This window comes from Aplysia californica, unplaced genomic scaffold (genome assembly GCF_000002075.1).
Source record: "Aplysia californica isolate F4 #8 unplaced genomic scaffold, AplCal3.0 scaffold00248, whole genome shotgun sequence".
NCBI lineage: Eukaryota > Metazoa > Mollusca > Gastropoda > Aplysiida > Aplysiidae > Aplysia > Aplysia californica.
This window is the reverse complement of record NW_004797518.1, coordinates 179,453-197,928: the sequence shown is the minus strand read 5'-3', so window position 1 is coordinate 197,928 and position 18,476 is coordinate 179,453. Positions and strand designations below refer to the sequence as shown.

Genomic DNA, 18,476 nt, shown 5'->3' with positions numbered 1-18,476 from the left:
GAGAGAGAGAGAGAGAGAGAGATAGAGTTTGCTGTGGGCATTCTTGTAATTATAATTTTTACTTCTCCTAAAACTGCCACAGAGATACTACTCACTCTGATGGGGAGGTACTCGTTGGCCGGGCTGTCAAAGTTTCGGTCCACACTCTTGAACTCGAGCGGGTACATCTGAGCAATGACTTTGAGCAGATTCCTCAGCAATTGTCCAGCCAGCTCATAGCCTTGCACACACTTGAGGCGGAGTGTGTTCCGGATCACACCCATGAGCTCAGATTTGTACTCCAGCAGCTTGGAACCATCACAACGGACAGCCTGTCACAGATGTCAACAGAGAAAGTAAAGGCCAACACCTAGATGAAAATCTCCCCAATCAAAACTCGTGTTGTGAGCTTGAGAAAGAAGTTTTTACCTGTCTTATGATTAACCGTATGCAAAGACCCTGACACTCACACAATTCACTCTCTTTCCTCTTTCTGTGCCTCTGCCCTGTGTATCCTCCCCAATATCCTTGCTCAAGATAGCAAAATACTTTCTGCACCTTCCAACAGGCTTTCTCAGAGCCACACATATATGTTATGACTCGAGACAAATCTGCCATAACAAAAATACAAAAACACTATAAACCACTTGCTACATCACCTATCCATCCATATCCTATGCCAACACTATGACCAAAGAAAAAAGTCTGTGATATCAAAATAGTGTTCAATGTGTCATCACTTACATGGGATAACATGAGCAAGTCCCACAGGAACGGGTCGTCCAAATGCTCCTCCTCATATGCACCTGGATCTGGGAACACAACAAACAATAAATAATGTTGTTAACTGACACTGAAACAACAGACTACACAAAAAACTATTTTTCTAACACAATTTTGGAATCAGATGAAAGTGCACAGCGAATTGACATTCACAGAGTGACACAAATTCTTAAAACATGAACCAATTACAAAAGCCATACTGATCATATTAATAACACCACATCCACAGCAAAATATCTTCAAATCACATCATCATCCAGTGTATTGTAATCTTTCCTTTCAATCAAAATTTTAAAATGCAAGTTTTGTAGATGTTCCTCATTATTCTTTCATCAAAGAAATTCCCATTCATTACTCCTGTCTTCCCAAGATTTCTTTTGACCATGATCTCACCACAGTTATTGCTAATAGGCTTTCAAGTCAAGAATACCAAGGTGAAAAACTTTCACTCTAGATGCTCATCATTCCCAGGTGTTAATCCAATATGAACTTACGATCATTCAGAAATCCTTGGATGTTGGCACAAAAGTGGGGGATAAACATCTTGAGGGCAACTTCTGGTTTGATCTGAAATTTGAATAAAAAAGTCAGCAACAGGTCTCTACACAATCTATGAATCATTTTCCTTTGGTCAAAAAAACAAATTACAATGAAATATGACCAACATAGAATGTCCACAAAAAAAGAACAGTTCTGAAATGACATCATTTTTGGAACAAACATTTATAAAGTTTATAGATGTTGACAATTCGTACACAACTCAATATCAAAATCCCTCCCCATTTTCTGTACAAGACAAATTCAAATATCTACTTCAACCTGCATCTTTAGTAAGACTACACATTTCAGCTTATTAGACACCAAATTTAAGCAGAAATTTGTGTTGCTAGTGTAGTCTAAGTTGAACATTTTTTAAAACTGTTTTTGTGATTAACAGTACAGCACAAACAGTAGTAAGTGTTTATTTGGACCTTTCAGTCATATATAAGGGTAAACTATTAATTTAATGTAAAATTTCGCCATTTTAGAATTGTAGTATTGTTCAGTTCTTCATATGAAAAATCTCAGACTGTCTCCTTGGAAAAGGTGAATCATGACTATAAAAAGTAACAACATACAATACAGTCTGTCGTGTACAAAACTAACCTTATCAAAACCTTGTGTTGATTAAAGCTAACACATCACAAGTCACTTATCAGATGGTATCCGTTTGATAAGACTGGGCAAGGGGAAATTTACTTTTTTTAAAGTATTGTTTAAATCATTCACTTCAGCCACAAGCCAAAGGTACCCAAGCTTCTGTCAGATCTTGTAAAAAGTAAAGTTGTTCCCGCATCCGATCCGGACATTGGGGATTGCCTTGTTGGTGAGAAACTTCCTGGGCTTTCGGCATATTGTGGTAGGGTGGCCACTTCCTTTCCACACCGCCTTCACTTCACCAACTGGAAGTCAGGTACCCATTAAAACTGGGTGGGCAGGAGGGGGCGAAAAAAATGCATGTCCGAACCGAGGCTCAAACCTGTACTTTCCGCTTAGGACACAAGCGCACTAACCGCTCTGCCACCGCACCCTCGTCTGATCTTGTACTGACAGCAAATGGTAGCAACCCATGAGAAAACTAATGCCCAAGCCTAAAAGTAATAACATTGAAATTACATACATTTCGTAATTGCAGCTCCCCAATTGTACTAACCTTTAGCTTTTATTTTACAAAATAAGTTAGAACTTCATTCTGAAGACCTCCAGACACCTCTTGTACCTTTTCTACCTCCCTTTCTTCATAGCCCAGTTCATCAATGTGAGGAAAAACTACCAGCCACTGAGTTTATATCTGTTTTGACTTATAGACAAAACACTTGTTTTGTTTGTTTAGTATAGGGTTTTACGGCGCTCGCAACTGCATAAGGTCATATGAGCGCGCGGGACACACCTAATACTTTTTCGTTGGTAGGAAATTTTGAATTTTGCCCGGGTGGCGGCCGAAGCCTACTCTTATCGATTTTAGACCACCAAGGGATCTTTAACGTGCGCAACTTGCACACGGGCCCTCCGAGATTCTTCGCCCTTGTCCGAGAAGGCTAGGTGTAGATCTTTCCTACCAGAAGATCAGGGGTGTGGCAGAAAGACAGCAGTTAGGAGGAGCCAAGGAGTAGCAGTAGAAAGGCTGCAGAAAGAGTCAGGAGCCCAGAGGAGGGGGCAAAGGAGGTGAGGGCAGAAAGTGGAAATGAAAGCAGACAACAGAACATTGCTAGAGATCAGGAAAGGATGTGAAAGGAGACAATTTTAGAGAAGAAAATTTTTTGTTCGCTACCCGGAATCGAACCCTTAACCTCTAGGCCACGAGAGCCCCCAGACAAAACACTGTTCAGCATGTGAGTGGTTGGAGGGTATTGCTCGAGGGTTTTTCTTTTCTTTCCTTCCGAGATCCCTATCAGTCTTACTTTACATCTGCACTAAATGACCACTACTGTGTCAATGAGCTTCTCTTCACCCAAAGCTATAACCCAGATATGCCAACCACAGAAAACCGAAATGAGTATTGGGAAATATGAAAATGTGTATTTTCAGGGGAAAATGTGTATTCCCCACGACCGACCAACTAGTAATAGTAAAATTTACTAGCTCACCAGCTCGAAAAAGGGAGCACACACGCGTACAATATACATGTATCCAGTCAACAACATGTCAGTGTTCAATGTCGTACAGGGGTCTTGTTTGACTTAAGTATTTCAATCTATTATATATTTTCCTCTCATTATTATATAAAAAATAAATCCTGCTTTGAGAGTGAAGGGCCTAGAACAAGAATTTCGACTATCAAGAACCAGTCTGGGTGTCATGATTCATATTATGAACTGACAGACTCAAATTATTGCTCAAACTCAGAGAAGAGCAATAACTTGAAAGGCTCAAGTAGACCCGTGCACTGTGAGAGTTGTAACAACTGTGGGAGGGCAAGATGCAGTGACACTGAAAATCTGCCATTACTGAACAGAAAGCTACAACATACACCGAAGGTATAACTTACTATCACCCATCCAAGCAGATGTAGGTATAATTTATTATCACCCATCCAAGTAGGTATAATTACTTTCACCCATCCAATGAAACGCGAACACTTTATTTCAATAACACAGACTTGCAAAGTATGAGGGGTCCCGATTCCGCACACAGCCTGCACCAACGCGCGCTTAGCAGAAAGCTCTAATCAAAGTTCTGAAATGCGCTTCCAAGTTTTTGTCCTCTGGTGTTGCCTTAACCCCCCCCCCCCCCCCCTGATAGTATCTTAAACCCCAAAAAATCAATAATCTCCTCCCCTATTCCGTAGTCATATACTTCGCAACGCCGTTACTCCCACCAAAGATGGTCTTTACTCACACGATGCCGTATTTATTTATGACGCGAATGCGCACAGGTTCAGTGACCGGTCACGATGGCGAGCCAGACAATCTAAAAATCGGACGACGCTTGTATTTTCTTTTCTTTTTTTTTTTTCACAAGCGACAGCCAAAGCGACGAGTCCGAGTGTTTATTACATTTTATTTGCACGGCGACATTGCGTTTATACTGCACAACCTGCATGCCACAAATGTTGCGTTATCAGACAACTGCTGGCAAACTTCTTGGTGGTAGCGAAAGCGAAAGTAGATCTTGATTTTCCCGATCGAGCCTCGGTGTCACATACGCTTGCCACCATAGCTGCCTATACGCGTGAAAGTGAAACGTACTCTCCGGACGGGGAAAAGCTGAACGAATATAATATAGCAATGACAATGAAAAATTAAATTTTCATCCGATTTGCTTAAAAAATGGGCTTAAATGAAACTAGAGTAAATTCTAAGAACTGTGGTTTTTAAATTTTAAAAATCCATTGATAAATTAAAAAGTTATTGGGATTTTTGTTTGCAAAATGTTGGAGGACCGTCATATAGGAAAAAATCGCCAAAATGTGGGACATGTTTTGATGTATTTTGAGGAAAAACTGTTCATAAGTAAGTAATGAATTGGTGCATATGAATGAAACTTGGCATCTCCATGTGATTTTTTGTGCCAAATCTAGTTCTGCTATCACTTTTTCGTTGTCTTCATTACTTTGGATCTTAAAGACTGATATTTGCGTGAAATTTGTTGAATTGCGTGACATCGTTTTTACCGCGACGCGATCACCCCTTCTAAAACTCAGTAAAGCGCTATCGGGAAAACCCGCGATGTAGTCATCGGTGACCTATTTGGTTATAGGCAGCCAATCACATGCCGCCTAGCGATCACGCGCCTCTTGCATGCCGGCACCTCGCGTTTGGAATGCGCGATTAAGTTTCTAGATCTAGTGTTTTATCAATGGGTGGGTGGTAATTTTAAGTTGGTACGGAAAATCTACTAAACGCAGAGATCTGAAATTTTACAGCAATAAAGAAGACATGTGGGGCGCTTGTGTGGTCGGCGATCAACCCGCAGCTCCGCTTAGTTTTCGAACCGCAGAGGAAATTCTCACAAACACGGCAATATCTCCGGTTCTAGTAATCGTTCGGGATTGTACGCTGGCATGTCGTTAGTTTAACCTTTCCTCTGGTTGGTTGCCGAGTTTCATTTATTTTCGTCCAGGAGTTTTCCCGTAACTAAACTTAGAAGAGATTCACTTCTGATTCCGAGCGGCCCAAAAAATACCCCTCGCGCGGAGGCCGATTTCCGGCACAAGGCGCAGCGGGCGATTGGCATTGCTATATAATATCACGATCACGACCGGCAAAAATGAACTTACTGACCTTATCGGACTTGGTTTTCATATACAGTATTCCAGTTCTGCCATACTGATACTATTTTAAAAGATGGGACTTGAGATAATTAGGTTTACTCGCCCAAGCTGAATCTCATATTTTTCGCATTCCAGGAAGCGTATTTTTTCATGAAAAGTCGTATTCGCGTATTTTCGGCCAAAAACCGTACTAAAATACGTAAAATCGTACTGATTGGCATCTCTGTATAACCCTTTGAGTTTTCAGTCTGCCAAGAGATGGTAACTTACCCTAATTACTGATCTGCAGAGATTCGCAGCCAGTTTTCCGCTGACCTTCACCTCAAACACATTGGTTGTGATAAATCTGTGGATCTTTTTCAGAGCACTCTGAAAAGAAAAGTTAAATTACAGTTACTAGAAATCATATTTATCAAAGACAATCTAAAAAGTCATAAGCACATAGTGGACATTCCACACTTCGATATGATTGAAATACAAGACGTGTGACTAGGATGAAGAATTAAAAAAGGAGTAAAAATATTACATTTCAACATACAACAAATTAATCCATAATGCACGGCAACATATCTACTGCCCTAAGAGGGAAAATGCTCGAATGTGAGGAACAAAAAGTCAACATACACATAAATGTGTCCCTGCCGGTCAATATCAGTCATATGAAGGAAATTTCAAAACTGAGTTAACATTATTTTCAAAAACTGTCACCTTTTCCCTACAATTTAAAACAAGAATGAAGTAAATGTGACCATATTTGACGAAAATACAGAACTTTTAATTGTGCGAGGTGAGGAAACCCGAAAAGGAGAAAAAACAATTTCATGGAAAGTCACTTTTTTGTCTTTCGAGCCTCGTGGCTCATAGCAGAACAGTGCGTCTTACGACTGATATTGAGTAGGGCAGACAGAAATATGGATTACACAGTTTACAAATGTTTAACTTTCAACCAACAAAATTTTGATCATTTAGGAGATGGGTTGCTTTTACCCTGCCTGTCAGAACTAACTTGAGTGGTTGTTTAGGACTTCTATCTGCATGTGTGGTGGGGTCGTAATGGTCATGCTATTTGCTATGTATACACAAGACATGCGTTCAGTTCCAACGAGGGGGAAGCAAGTTTAATGAGTTTGGTTTTTGCTCTGTTGGAATGTACCAACAGCTCAGGTTGGTTTTAACAGGCAGAGTAGAAGCAGCCCATCTACTAAATGATCAAAATTTTGTTGGTTAAAAGTCAGAGAAAAGGAAAAGAGGAAAGAAGACACTAGACAAAGACTCATCGTGTACCATGTAGATTGGAGTGGAGCACTGCTGCAACATGGCAGACACCGTGGACGCCAGGCCCATCTCCATCACCGACTGCTCCATAGTGACACGCTCCAAGGCACCAAAACTTGCCTCTTGGCGGCTGTTCTCTATCAGGCTGTGTACCCTACACGAAAGAAAACAACACACTGTCAATAATCTGTAATGTTTTAGTTAGACTTTTACGGTCTCATGGTCGAGAGGTTAAGGTGTTCCCCTCTCATTCAATTGGTCCCGGGTTCGCATCTGGAGAGCAGTGGAAATTTTCTTCTCTAAAATGCTCTCCTTTCACCTCCTTTCCTGCTCTCTAACAATGTTCTGTCATCAGCTTTCATCTTCACTTTCTACTAGAGCTGTGCCCATTCCACTTTACTATTCCACATTCATGATTTTTGCACTATTCACAGCTATTCAAAGCGTGGCAGAGCCACTCGAATGCCGTGTGATTTTTTTTTTTACAGATAGATCTAATGGATTTTCGTCACTGGACTATCACAATATAACAAAAAACTATCCGACGGCGCTGTGAATAGCAGAAGTTAGATCTGGGCTTATCATATATAAGAAAATACGATTCGACGTCGCTTCGAATTGCGGAAGTTAGATCTGGGCTTATCTTATATATAAAAAAAAACTATTCAACGGCGCTGTGAATAGCAGAAGTTAGATCTGGGCTTATCATATATAAGAAAATACGATTCGACGGAGCTTCGAATTGCGGAAGTTAGATCTGGGCTTATCTTACATAAGAAAAAACTATTTGACGGCGCTGTGAATGGCTGAAGTTAGGTCTGGGCTTGTCACACATAAGAAAATACGATTCGACGGTGCTTCGAATTGCGGAAGTTAGATCTTATATGAGAAAAAACTATTCTACAGCGCTGTGAATAGCGGAAGTTAGATCTAGGATTATCACATATAAGAAAAAAACATTCGACGGCGCTGAGAGTAGCTAGCAAATGTAGAATAGCAGAACTTAGTTCTGGGTTTATGCCTGTCAAATTTTTTTTTTTTAAACATTCGACGGAGGTATTCGAAAATCATGAATAGTGAGCTCATGCTTCGAAGCTTCTATGATTTTTTGTTTCCTCAAAAACCAACAGCACTACTTTCTACCCTCACCCTCACCTCCTTTGCCCCCTCCTTTGGGCTCCAAACTCTTTCTGCAGCCTTTCTACTGCTACTCCTTGGCTCCTTATTGCTGTGTTTCAGCCACATTCCTGATCTTATGGTAGGTAAGATCCAACACCTAGCCTTCTCAGAAAAGGGCCAAAAAACCTCGCAAGTTGCACACATTAAAAGATCCCTTAGTGGTCCAAAATCAATAAGAGTTGGCTTCGTCTGCCACCAGGCAAAATTCAAAATTTCTTACCAACTGAACAATGTTTAATGTGTCCTGTGCACTCCTATGACCTTATGCCATTGCGAGCACTGTAAAACACTTACAAAAAAAAAAAGACGTTTACGAAACTTGCAACACAATTAGGTCATGTAAGTACCAAAGATTAGACGCGTTACAAGAGAGTAGCAAACAAAAAAAAAGGAGGAAAGGTAAGGACGACAGATGTTTAATAGGATAGAAAGAGCAAACCACACAAGAGCATCTTCCAACCTCCCAAAGTCAGTTAATCTCAGTCATAGTCTATATAAGGAATTGGTATTGAAACATCCATATTCTCTGACAGTTGTTATGCCAAGTATGACTGAATATACCTATATAGATGAGTGCATGCATGCACATATAGTAGTATGCTAGTGCACCCAACCCAAAAGCATCAAACATCTGAAGACATCCCCGCTGATATATTATAATAATAATAATAAATAGTATTTGTATAGCACATAACCCCTGCTCCAACAGCAAGCTCTATGTCCTTTACACTATATTATTACCTCAACAGACCCTAGAACATTCAGAAACATTCTCGGCTTCCCGGAAAGCATACATCAAGAACATATTCTCAAGGCAGGAGTCATAGACCACATATGCCTGTATATAATGAATTCACTATTGAAATAACTGAAAAAGAAATATCCCAATCGCAAGAAAAATGGGTGGCGAGGCTCTTAATATTTTTTGTCAGAGTTGCAAAGCAACAATACAAAAAATGCAAAGACACACTAGAAGCAAGGACAATAAATCAAAAACAAAAGAACAGAAGATGAGAACAACATTGCCCTTTTATTGATGGCACTCATGACCAGTAACACATTGAGAAGCACTATATCTATGAAATTCCATATTATATGACAGCATGAAGATTATTCCAATCATCTTCCAATTAACACTTTCAGTAACTCACTTGAGCCTAAACTATTTTTCACCCAACAACCATTGCAGCCAGACACTTTTGGGGTATAAACCACAAAAAGACTGAACGCTATCATAATATTTTATTTTTTTTAAAATACAAGAGAAAGAAATAAATGCTCTCACAGAAAAAGAAAACTGCATCTAATTTGTCCCAATAGTTTTTATTTTATCAATATTTTGAAATGGCAATGTCTGGGGGTTACCTAATTTTTTTTTAAGCCCAATTTGTAATAGTTCGTTATAGCTAGAAAAAGTATCGCACATAACTTCACCAAATTTTTAACAAAATGAAAGAAGTGGGTCAACTGTTGGCCCGCCGCTACCTGTAGCTTTTACCAAAAAATACCGGGGGTATCATTCGATAAAGCACATCCCGTAAATACACGAGACAAGGCCACTGGGCTGGCGGGGCGTCCCGTAAATACACGGGAATAAGTTAAACCAAACCACTCATCTAGTCCTTGATCAAAACTGCACCTCCCCTCGACATCTAACAATACAACAGGACAGATAAAGTAACGTCAGATAAAGTATTAATCGTGAAGTAAAGGAGTAAATGTTTATGCCTCCTTTCAATAATATATGAACTTTTCTTACCTGTCTAGAAAACAGAGGACAAAGTCCTCAAACTGAGCAGTTGCTGAGCATAGATCTTTCTCATGCTGTAAACAAAGAAACAGAATCAATATTTAAACACAAATTTTATTTGCTTATCGTTGTGAGAAGCAGGCACACTGGGGACTTCTTGAGCCTTTGGATGTTCAAAATATAAACCTGAAGTACTAAAGAGTTTCAATACAAGTTATTAATCAATAATTTATGTTTATCCTGCATGTTTCAACCAGCTGCAAAGTGATATCCTCTTAGTCATTGTGACAATGATAATTTCACCACAATAAGAACGGGCTCAACATTAACACTTTTCTAGACATCTCATAAAAGCTAATACATGAAGATACCTCTTAACACAGTCTGGTGTGAGGAGGCTTTGTATAAGTGTCAAGACACTGTGGAATCAGGCTCTAGTCAATTTTTGGGAGTACGGAGTTATTGGTATCATCTTAAAGCTTTTTTATTTGATTTGCTTTCGATGAAAAAATATTCACCATTTCAGAAGTAAAGTTGGCCAGAAAATGCCTGCCAAAGTTTGGTGACTTCCAGAGCTTGAGAGTCCTTGGAAAACTGAAAATTTACTTTTGTTGTGCCTTAAGTCAACCTTTTGCTGTAAAGTACACATATAAATGTGTCTTTAAATTGACATAAAAGGTGGTGAGCTAAAAAACAATTTGATTAAAAATTGATAAGAGGGCAAAAAAATGCAGATTTCTTCTATTTCATTATTTTGACAAGCACCTGATTCCACCACAATGCCTCACCGTTATTTGAGACTATCTGGTTACCAAAACGTAGTGTCTCAGGCATCATGTGTCGATGGGAAATGCATATATATTCAGCATCACAAGGACCTTACTTTGACTGAGTGTGACAAACATTTATGACAAAAGCTGGAGAAGCGTTAATATCATGATGGATATCACTTAAGAACTATGCCTCACATGCCACACATGAAAAAAATACCTCGGTCAAGTCTTGCAGTGTGTGAACAGCATCAGAGGAATCCACTATGGGGACCAAAGAGACAAATGTAGAGACCATCTGCAGTGTCACCTGCAAAAAAAATAATAGTTTATAAAAGTGTTTACTTCCATATATTATTAACAAACCTACGTTTTCTCACACGAAAACACACACACATACACACGCACACACACTATTATCATAAGCAATTGTAAACGTGAATTTCCTCATGAACATATATCTTGATCGGGGTTCGGATGCATACGAGTGCTGCACTGATATAAAGAACATTTTAACAGCACCTTTTTTTTAAAAATTGTCTTATCTTAATCAATTAAAATTTCAGGTATAAAACTTCATGCACGGCGTCACTTTTCCCCCGATTCTGTTACTTTTAGTTAGCGTGACTCAGCTGCCCCCCAGAGCTCCCCGGCTCGGGGTCACGGGGTCAATGAGCCCTGAAGCGACTTTGCTGATGTCTGTTAGGAAGTTCGCATTTTTGACTATGTCTAAAACGATATAACTTCTTCCTCATCCCACATAGCAAACCATTACGGGGATGTACTAAAAGCTCAATGTCTTGAGATTTATTCTGCTTTAGAATGGTTAATTTCTTTGCCTTAGTTTTTGTTCTAGTCAAGTGTTTATAGAGTACCCAATTTGTCCTATTTTAGTTACAAACTTATGAATAAATGATTGTTAATTTTAAAAAGGCACGACAGATCTCTCCAAAATCTCAGTTAAACTGACTACGAATATCATGTCTTTTACCATGAGAAATCTTAAATCTGCACGAGTAGAAATAGTCAAGTTATAAGAGAAGAAAGATGCACATCTGCATTTCTTAACTAAAGATGATCAGCGTTAGCTCTTATTTTACTATAAAACAAGAGAAAGTTACTCTGCGTTTGTTCATGAATCATGCTGTGTCTGTGGCAGCCTGCATACAACTAAAAACATATAATATAGAATCTAAGCGATTAAAAAACCCACAAACCCATGTAAATACATTGGTAGAGATAAACTTCTTGTATGGAATAGAAATAATGACAGCTAACACATTCATTCTTAGTTTTTTGTGTCGGAAATATGCGCGGACACAATTATGAATGTAAAGAAATCAGTCACATTGTCAGTTATTGCAAATGGTCATAGAAACGAAAAATAAAGCTGGAAAAGTCTGGTGCTGATTCAGTGTCCCTAGAAAGCTAGAAATTATTCTTATAACCCAATTACGAGAAGTCATCCCTATTATTCAGTCAACTTACAAAACCTGGACTTAGCGTTTTAAGAAAAGTAAGGAATTTCTGGAGTGTAACAGATACTGTTCGTGTATTAGATCTACATTGAAGATGTATTCTAGCACTAAAGTCGATTTGTACTTTTCATAGAGAAACTTCATGGTAATTTTTATCAACTTTCGAGAAAATATGCGAATATTCACGATTATATCAGACACATAAAGTTGTATTTGGAGGAATTACTTCATAGCGAATTGTGTGCCCGATGGATAAAGTTGCAAAATTACAGCTTTCTATTATATGCGCAGATACCATCTTTTCTGGGTATCTGCACCAATGCTATGTCGTTCATATTCCAAAAGTTCGACAGATTTTGACGAGGCCTTTTTTTAAATTCACGTTAGTCCAAAAAAAATTACAATTTAGCATTGCCGGCTCCAGCGCGTATAACGAAATAACCAGACAAGTTACAACGTCCGTTCTTTTTTGAGTCTCAAGAGCAGAAATGCATGCTTTGGGTGCACTAAATGAGAATTACCATAAATACAAGGATACACCTTAAATTGTACGTTGAAAAGTACCAAAAATTAAGTCGGCCCAGACAGAGCGGCGACAGCGAGCTGACCCCCATGACCCCGACGAGATAAGGCGCCCGGCGTGGAACCCCCGCAACAACTAAAATTCCACTGCCGTTGCGCCGTGCATGAAAAATCAGTATCATCTATTTTGAGAAGCATTACACAGTTCCTGAACGTATTGATATTTTACAATTTAATTTTATCTCCTCACCCATCTTAGCTCGTTTTAAAAACTATTTCCCAATAAACCAAAAGAAAAGAGAACATTTCCCTCCATAAAAACTCCAAAAGAGTTTATACAACTAAAAAAACAAAATCAAAACAGACATCCTTTATACATATTTACAGAATCTTTACAAGCAATGGCACTTTCCTGAAACTGAAAGAAAAATTGCAAAACTCTAGGTAAATGAATAAACACCTAAAAATAGTTAATAAAATGCTGTTCTCTTTTTCTCAATAAAGTTTTGAAAGATTTCCCCTTTTGCAAATGCAGGTTTGATCATGAAGTGGCATTTTACCGTGATTACTCATTCATGCACTTATCTTTGCCTGTCCGCATGAATTGCTAATTGTAACAGTCCAAATGCTTTTCTATTTTTTAGCAATAAATTGCCTCATTCCTTGAAAAAAAAAAAATTAAATAAATAAAACAATTAAAAAGTTCATAAAATGTTAGCATGTCAACAACATACCAAGGTTTTCTTGAAATCATTCGCATCAATTCCAGGTAAGGCCAGGTTGAGCAATGGAAGAACATGAGAGGGGCCCTCTGGGTAGTACTTGGGGGACATCAACATAGGCCTCGCCACAGACACAATGCAAATCATGCAGGCAATCAGACGGTGAGGCTCTATCAGTGTCTCCATCGCTGGATACATCCTACAAGATGAAAAATCAAAATTGTGCTTAATAATTAAAATGATTCAAGCCCTTCAGGTGAACAGGTGGGATGGAGAGAAGCAAACTATACATGAATTCAGCGAAGTAACATAAATTTACTGCACGTTTTGAATAACTTAGCTTAAATACATACATGCAGCAAGAACAATTTCATATCAGTGCCTGAACAAAAATGAAAAACTCCTGTCCTATTTTTAAATGCACTTTTATCAGTAGGATAAAACAATAACTATGTAAAACTGAAAAGTCATAAGGATCTAAAAAAATTAACAAACAAAATAAAATACAATCTCAAAACTTCATTTTCCTTGATAATTCCCCAATATAGCTGAAAGTTTTCTTTCACCATTGTACTTCCTTGTTCAATTAAATATGAGTGAGAATAGTTTTAAACCTCTCTTTTAATATTTTGACAACATAGATTACACTGAATATATAGAGAATATTTATCAGAATCTCTTGCCTGGGTTTTAAGTTTCTCACAGAACACCACATAAAACCGAAGGATATACTTACTTTTCCAACAGAGGAGGAACAACAATCTCAGGACGGAGAGTAGCTAAACTTCGAAGAGCCATGGAAGCATCCTGGCTGCCAAATTTCCCAAACATAGCCACAAACACAGAGGACTTGAGACTTTCAACAAACTCTGTGACTTGTGCATCTGTCAGTTTGTGTGAGTCAGGCACGGGGGTCAACCAGGCTAATTCCTTGTAACGCTCCCTGAGATAAGAAGCCATAGAGATAGAAATCAAAGACAAGGCAAACAGAGGCAGGCTGCAACACTTCTACTTTTTACACTTCATGTGTTAGAACTGTACATATCAAAGACCACGAGAAGTCATTCTGTTACCTCTGAATTACAATAGTATTTTCAATACTGGCTTGTAAAAAAAAAAGTATGGTCACACTTTCTTAAAACTGCAAAAAGACAAATGTCGAACAGCTACAAAATTACAAATAATCAGAACAGATAAAAGAAAAGAACTCGTGAGATTTCAATCCTACATACAAACTAAAAAAAACAATTCTAAAACTCACCTTCTCAAGCGCCTAACAAACATTCTTGGCAGTGTTTGCAAGAATGATCCAAGACGTATCTGTAGACCAAAATAAATGTTTACTACCACTATCGAAAAAAAAATCTCAAATGCTCATGTTCACTTGTACTGTGATATAGTAAGGGCCGGATGAGCCTTTTGCTAATTTCAATGATCAATAAACAGTATACACCAGACAAAATGAAAAATCGGTCAAATAATTCTAAAAAACTCATCACATGTTATTTTCTTAGGAAAGGTATGTCATTCACTATTCACTTAAACCAAAAACTATTTTCTCCTGCCAATGTAAAAAAACAATGGCAGATGACAATCTTTCCCCTAGAAAACCACTGCATATGACAAATGAGACATTCTGCCAATGGACCCATAATATTGTTTTACACAGTCAATGTCTTGGAGCTTCGTCCATTCATTCAAATGATGTAAGCCAATTTGTCAAATGTGTTAAAGATATTCAACATTACGATGATGTGAGTGAATACACCCCTAAAAACGTTCAGATCCATCAAACCATGCAAGATACAGAAACTTCCTACTCCCGTGTGACATTACTCCGGCAAAAAATAGCTAAAACAGTATCTTCATTTCAAAAGAGAACAGAAAAGAGACATTTATAAATTTGTAACCAGACATAATTCTGATTGTTTTGCTTTATGATTTTTGAAACATAGCTGAGCATGCTCTAAAAGCCAATGAACTTTCTAATGGTTAACAGTGCAATCAAAGACAAAACAGACAACAATCCTTACCGTCCACCTGCCAGTGTTTGATGGATGATAGAATGAATGCAAAGCTTTGAAAAGTTTGGTTAAATGCTCTTGCACAGTTCCATCTGGTCCACCCTGTAAGAAAAAAAAAAACCCAGCACATCAAAACAGCTGACATTTTTCAGATTTTCTCTTAATTCTTGACAATATTGAAATAAAAAGCAATCTGTCATCTATGACATCCCAGAAATTAAGATGGTTCCGTAAGAAATTTTACATAGAATAAATCTTTCATTAAAGCACAGAAAAGGTTGCTGCCATAAAAGTACAGTCAAATCTTCAAAATTCCACAAGGAAACAAAAGTTATTGAATAGGATAATTTCCATAACAGATGTCTCGTTCGTCTTGTAATGGACATTCCTGTCTCTAGTGCAAAGGTTGCCGTTTGCTGCTGGTCCTTCAGGGTCCAGTAAAGTTTTGAAGCTTCCGCCTAGGGTTGGGCCAACACTTCCTTCTTAGTCCTTCATGAATTGGGCTGGGTTGATGCATACTATATCCTGTTTGGCTGTGGGTTCTATATTGACACTACATAACTCATGTAAAAAGTAGCTTTTATACACCAGTGCCAAAACTTTTTTCTTTTAAATGTAGGTGTTCTTACACCCCCATAATGACAATTTAGATCATTTAGGAGGCGGCCCTCTGACTTTGCCTGCCAGGGCCAACCAGAGTTGAGAGGGACACAACATCCCAGCTAAAAGACTGAGATATTCTATAAACATTTCTTCCCCACTCGGGAATCGAACTCTGGTCTCCTGCATGCAACAGCCAAGCACGTAACCACTACATCAGAGACGTCAGCACCAAAACTTTGAACAGGATGGCATAAAGATAACTGTTGTTTTGGTGCTCCCAATTCAAGCAACCACAAAGCAGACCTACCATCATCCCAACAATCAGAGTAGACACACTTGCTGTCTCATATGCATTATGATGTCTGTTTGGGGTCATCTGCTTTGTGCCCACAGGAAGGCAAAAACTGCGCAGCAGTCGGGTGAAGACCTGTTTAAACAAAAAAATGTATGATGAACATTATAAGATCAGCACTAAAAGCGCATATGAAGAAACACTAGTCATCAAAAATTCTATCATCTCAATTTACATATCCTGCACATTTCTAAATTAAAGGCATAAGATAAGTGCTTCAGTACAGGCAAAATATATGAAATAAAACAAAAACTAATGAGAATAGATGACTGTAATGCCTGGAAAACAAGGCAAAAGTTCTTTTTAAAAAGTTTATACACATTCAATAACACGAATAATAATCCTAAAATGAAGGTTTTAAAGGTAAAAAAAAAAGAAACTAGCAGTTATAAGATCAATGATGAAATTATAAATCTATTGTCAATATGAATGCACTGATCAACAATACAAAGTAATGAGCCTAATCGGCCTTTAAAATCCTTGTTTTCAAAAGCAAAATGAAGTGAGACCGTTCCGCAGAATTGAAAGGTTGGCCTAAGACATAAGTTAGAGACAGCAAACATTGATTATTAAAACTAGATCTAAAAAAACAGTTCTATCAAGACTCACCATAGGAACATGCGGCTTCCAGTCAATGTAGCCCACATTGTCATGTGCTAGTCTTGAAAACAAATTAACAAGACTCTGAGAAAATAACAAAATTAATTCCAAACAGTGTTAACAACATTCAACTGGAAACTAAAACAAAGCAAGATCAAAAGTGATACATAGAGAAAAGAACACAAAATCATGACATTTTCATTTAAAAAATTAATGTCTTATTAAATAGGAGATAAAAAAGTAGCGATTCAGCTATTAATAACCAGTCAGCACAATAACTGTACCATTTCCCAAGAAACAGATTAGACCAAGAGCAAAACTGAGACGGAACAGCAGACCACACCAGAGCACCTTCGGGTATTTTGTAATTACTCCCCTATGAAAGAAATTTTCTGCAAGGAAAATTATGACCAAAAAAAAGATGAAGGGACTTTCATACACACATATAGACTCCAACGGATGTTCTCAATTACATTGAAATCTCATATCACATATAACTGTCTGACCACTAAAATATTTCTAGTAACCTCAAGAGTGCATGATTCGAGTAAATAATTTCCAAAGCAAAATGACCCAGTTCACTGAAAAAAATCTAGTAACTACTAATCCAACATGCTTTCTGCTTGTACCTTTTAAATGTTTTTCTGTGAAACAAAGCCGATAAAATTTCCATTTTGACCATTAAAATGGAAGCGATGGGGCTACAAAAGACAGGAAAACTGACCATACATCAATTTGACCTGACTATTGAGCACACTAGACACTCTATAGCAGAACCACATGGTATTGCTTTTGACTCACTTTTTTTTTTTGGAAAGTGTTTTATGGCGCTTGCAACTGCATACGGTCATATGAGCGCGTGGGACACATTAAACTTGTTCAGTTGGTGGAAAATGTTGAATTTTGCCCGGGTGGCGGCTGAAGCCTACTCTGATCGATTTTAGACCACCAAGAGATCTTTAACGTGCGCAACTTGCACACAGGCCCTCCAAAATTTTTCGCCCTTGTCCGAGAAGGCTAGGTGTAGAACTTTCCCACCAAAAGATCAGGAGACAGCAGTAAGGAGCCAAAGAGTAATAGTAGAAAGGCTGCAGAAAGAGTCAGGAGCCCGGAGGAGTGGGCAAAGGAGGTGAGGGGTGGGGGCAGAAAAAGGAGACGAAAGCAGACGACAGAACATTGCTAGAGAGCAGGAAAAGAGACAATTTTAGAGAAGAAAATTTTTCTGTCGCTACCTGGATTCAAACCCGGGACCTTAACCTCTAGGCCACGAGAGCCCCCCTGACTCACTTTTCATTAGGACACAAGTCTCATGCTTATATCTAACAGCCCTCATGCAATCCCTATTTTTCGAACAATAACCTGACATACATGTGTGAACACAACCTGACAGACCTTTATCCTTTCAATATGTATCTCATTTAGATCAACAACAGAATCTGTTACCCTATGTACTTGCCAACAAGACGGCTTCATTCATGTTACAGGGGGTATACTTTGACTCCAAACTCAGCCTAATTTTTGAAGGTCACATGTATAATACGAGGTGAATTTCTGACAGGCTGTAAGGGTCTCAACTTGCCTGAAATCCAGTACAAATCGAGGATCAAATATCGCGTCTTACATTTAACAACTAGTATTAGTTGCATTGAGATTGGATTAGTCTGTAAGACTGGATTGGCGGGTAAT

The 18,476-nt window shown here is 38.4% G+C and overlaps 1 protein-coding gene across 1 annotated transcript in view; it reads right to left on the bottom strand.

The window, feature by feature from the left end:
- Positions 1 to 18,476, bottom strand: part of LOC101852326 (proteasome activator complex subunit 4B) — a 68,081-nt gene that overhangs the window by 36,963 nt on the left and 12,642 nt on the right. Inside the window, exons 7-19 of the mRNA XM_005100455.3 lie at positions 16,800 to 16,874; positions 16,146 to 16,265; positions 15,245 to 15,337; positions 14,473 to 14,531; positions 13,948 to 14,154; positions 13,224 to 13,410; positions 10,710 to 10,799; positions 9,729 to 9,793; positions 6,800 to 6,944; positions 5,786 to 5,884; positions 1,257 to 1,329; positions 724 to 791; positions 96 to 311 (exon numbers count right to left, since the gene is read on the bottom strand). Coding sequence (XP_005100512.1) covers positions 96 to 311; positions 724 to 791; positions 1,257 to 1,329; positions 5,786 to 5,884; positions 6,800 to 6,944; positions 9,729 to 9,793; positions 10,710 to 10,799; positions 13,224 to 13,410; positions 13,948 to 14,154; positions 14,473 to 14,531; positions 15,245 to 15,337; positions 16,146 to 16,265; positions 16,800 to 16,874 — 1,497 coding nt within the window. The remainder of the gene's footprint in view (positions 1 to 95; positions 312 to 723; positions 792 to 1,256; positions 1,330 to 5,785; positions 5,885 to 6,799; positions 6,945 to 9,728; positions 9,794 to 10,709; positions 10,800 to 13,223; positions 13,411 to 13,947; positions 14,155 to 14,472; positions 14,532 to 15,244; positions 15,338 to 16,145; positions 16,266 to 16,799; positions 16,875 to 18,476) is intronic.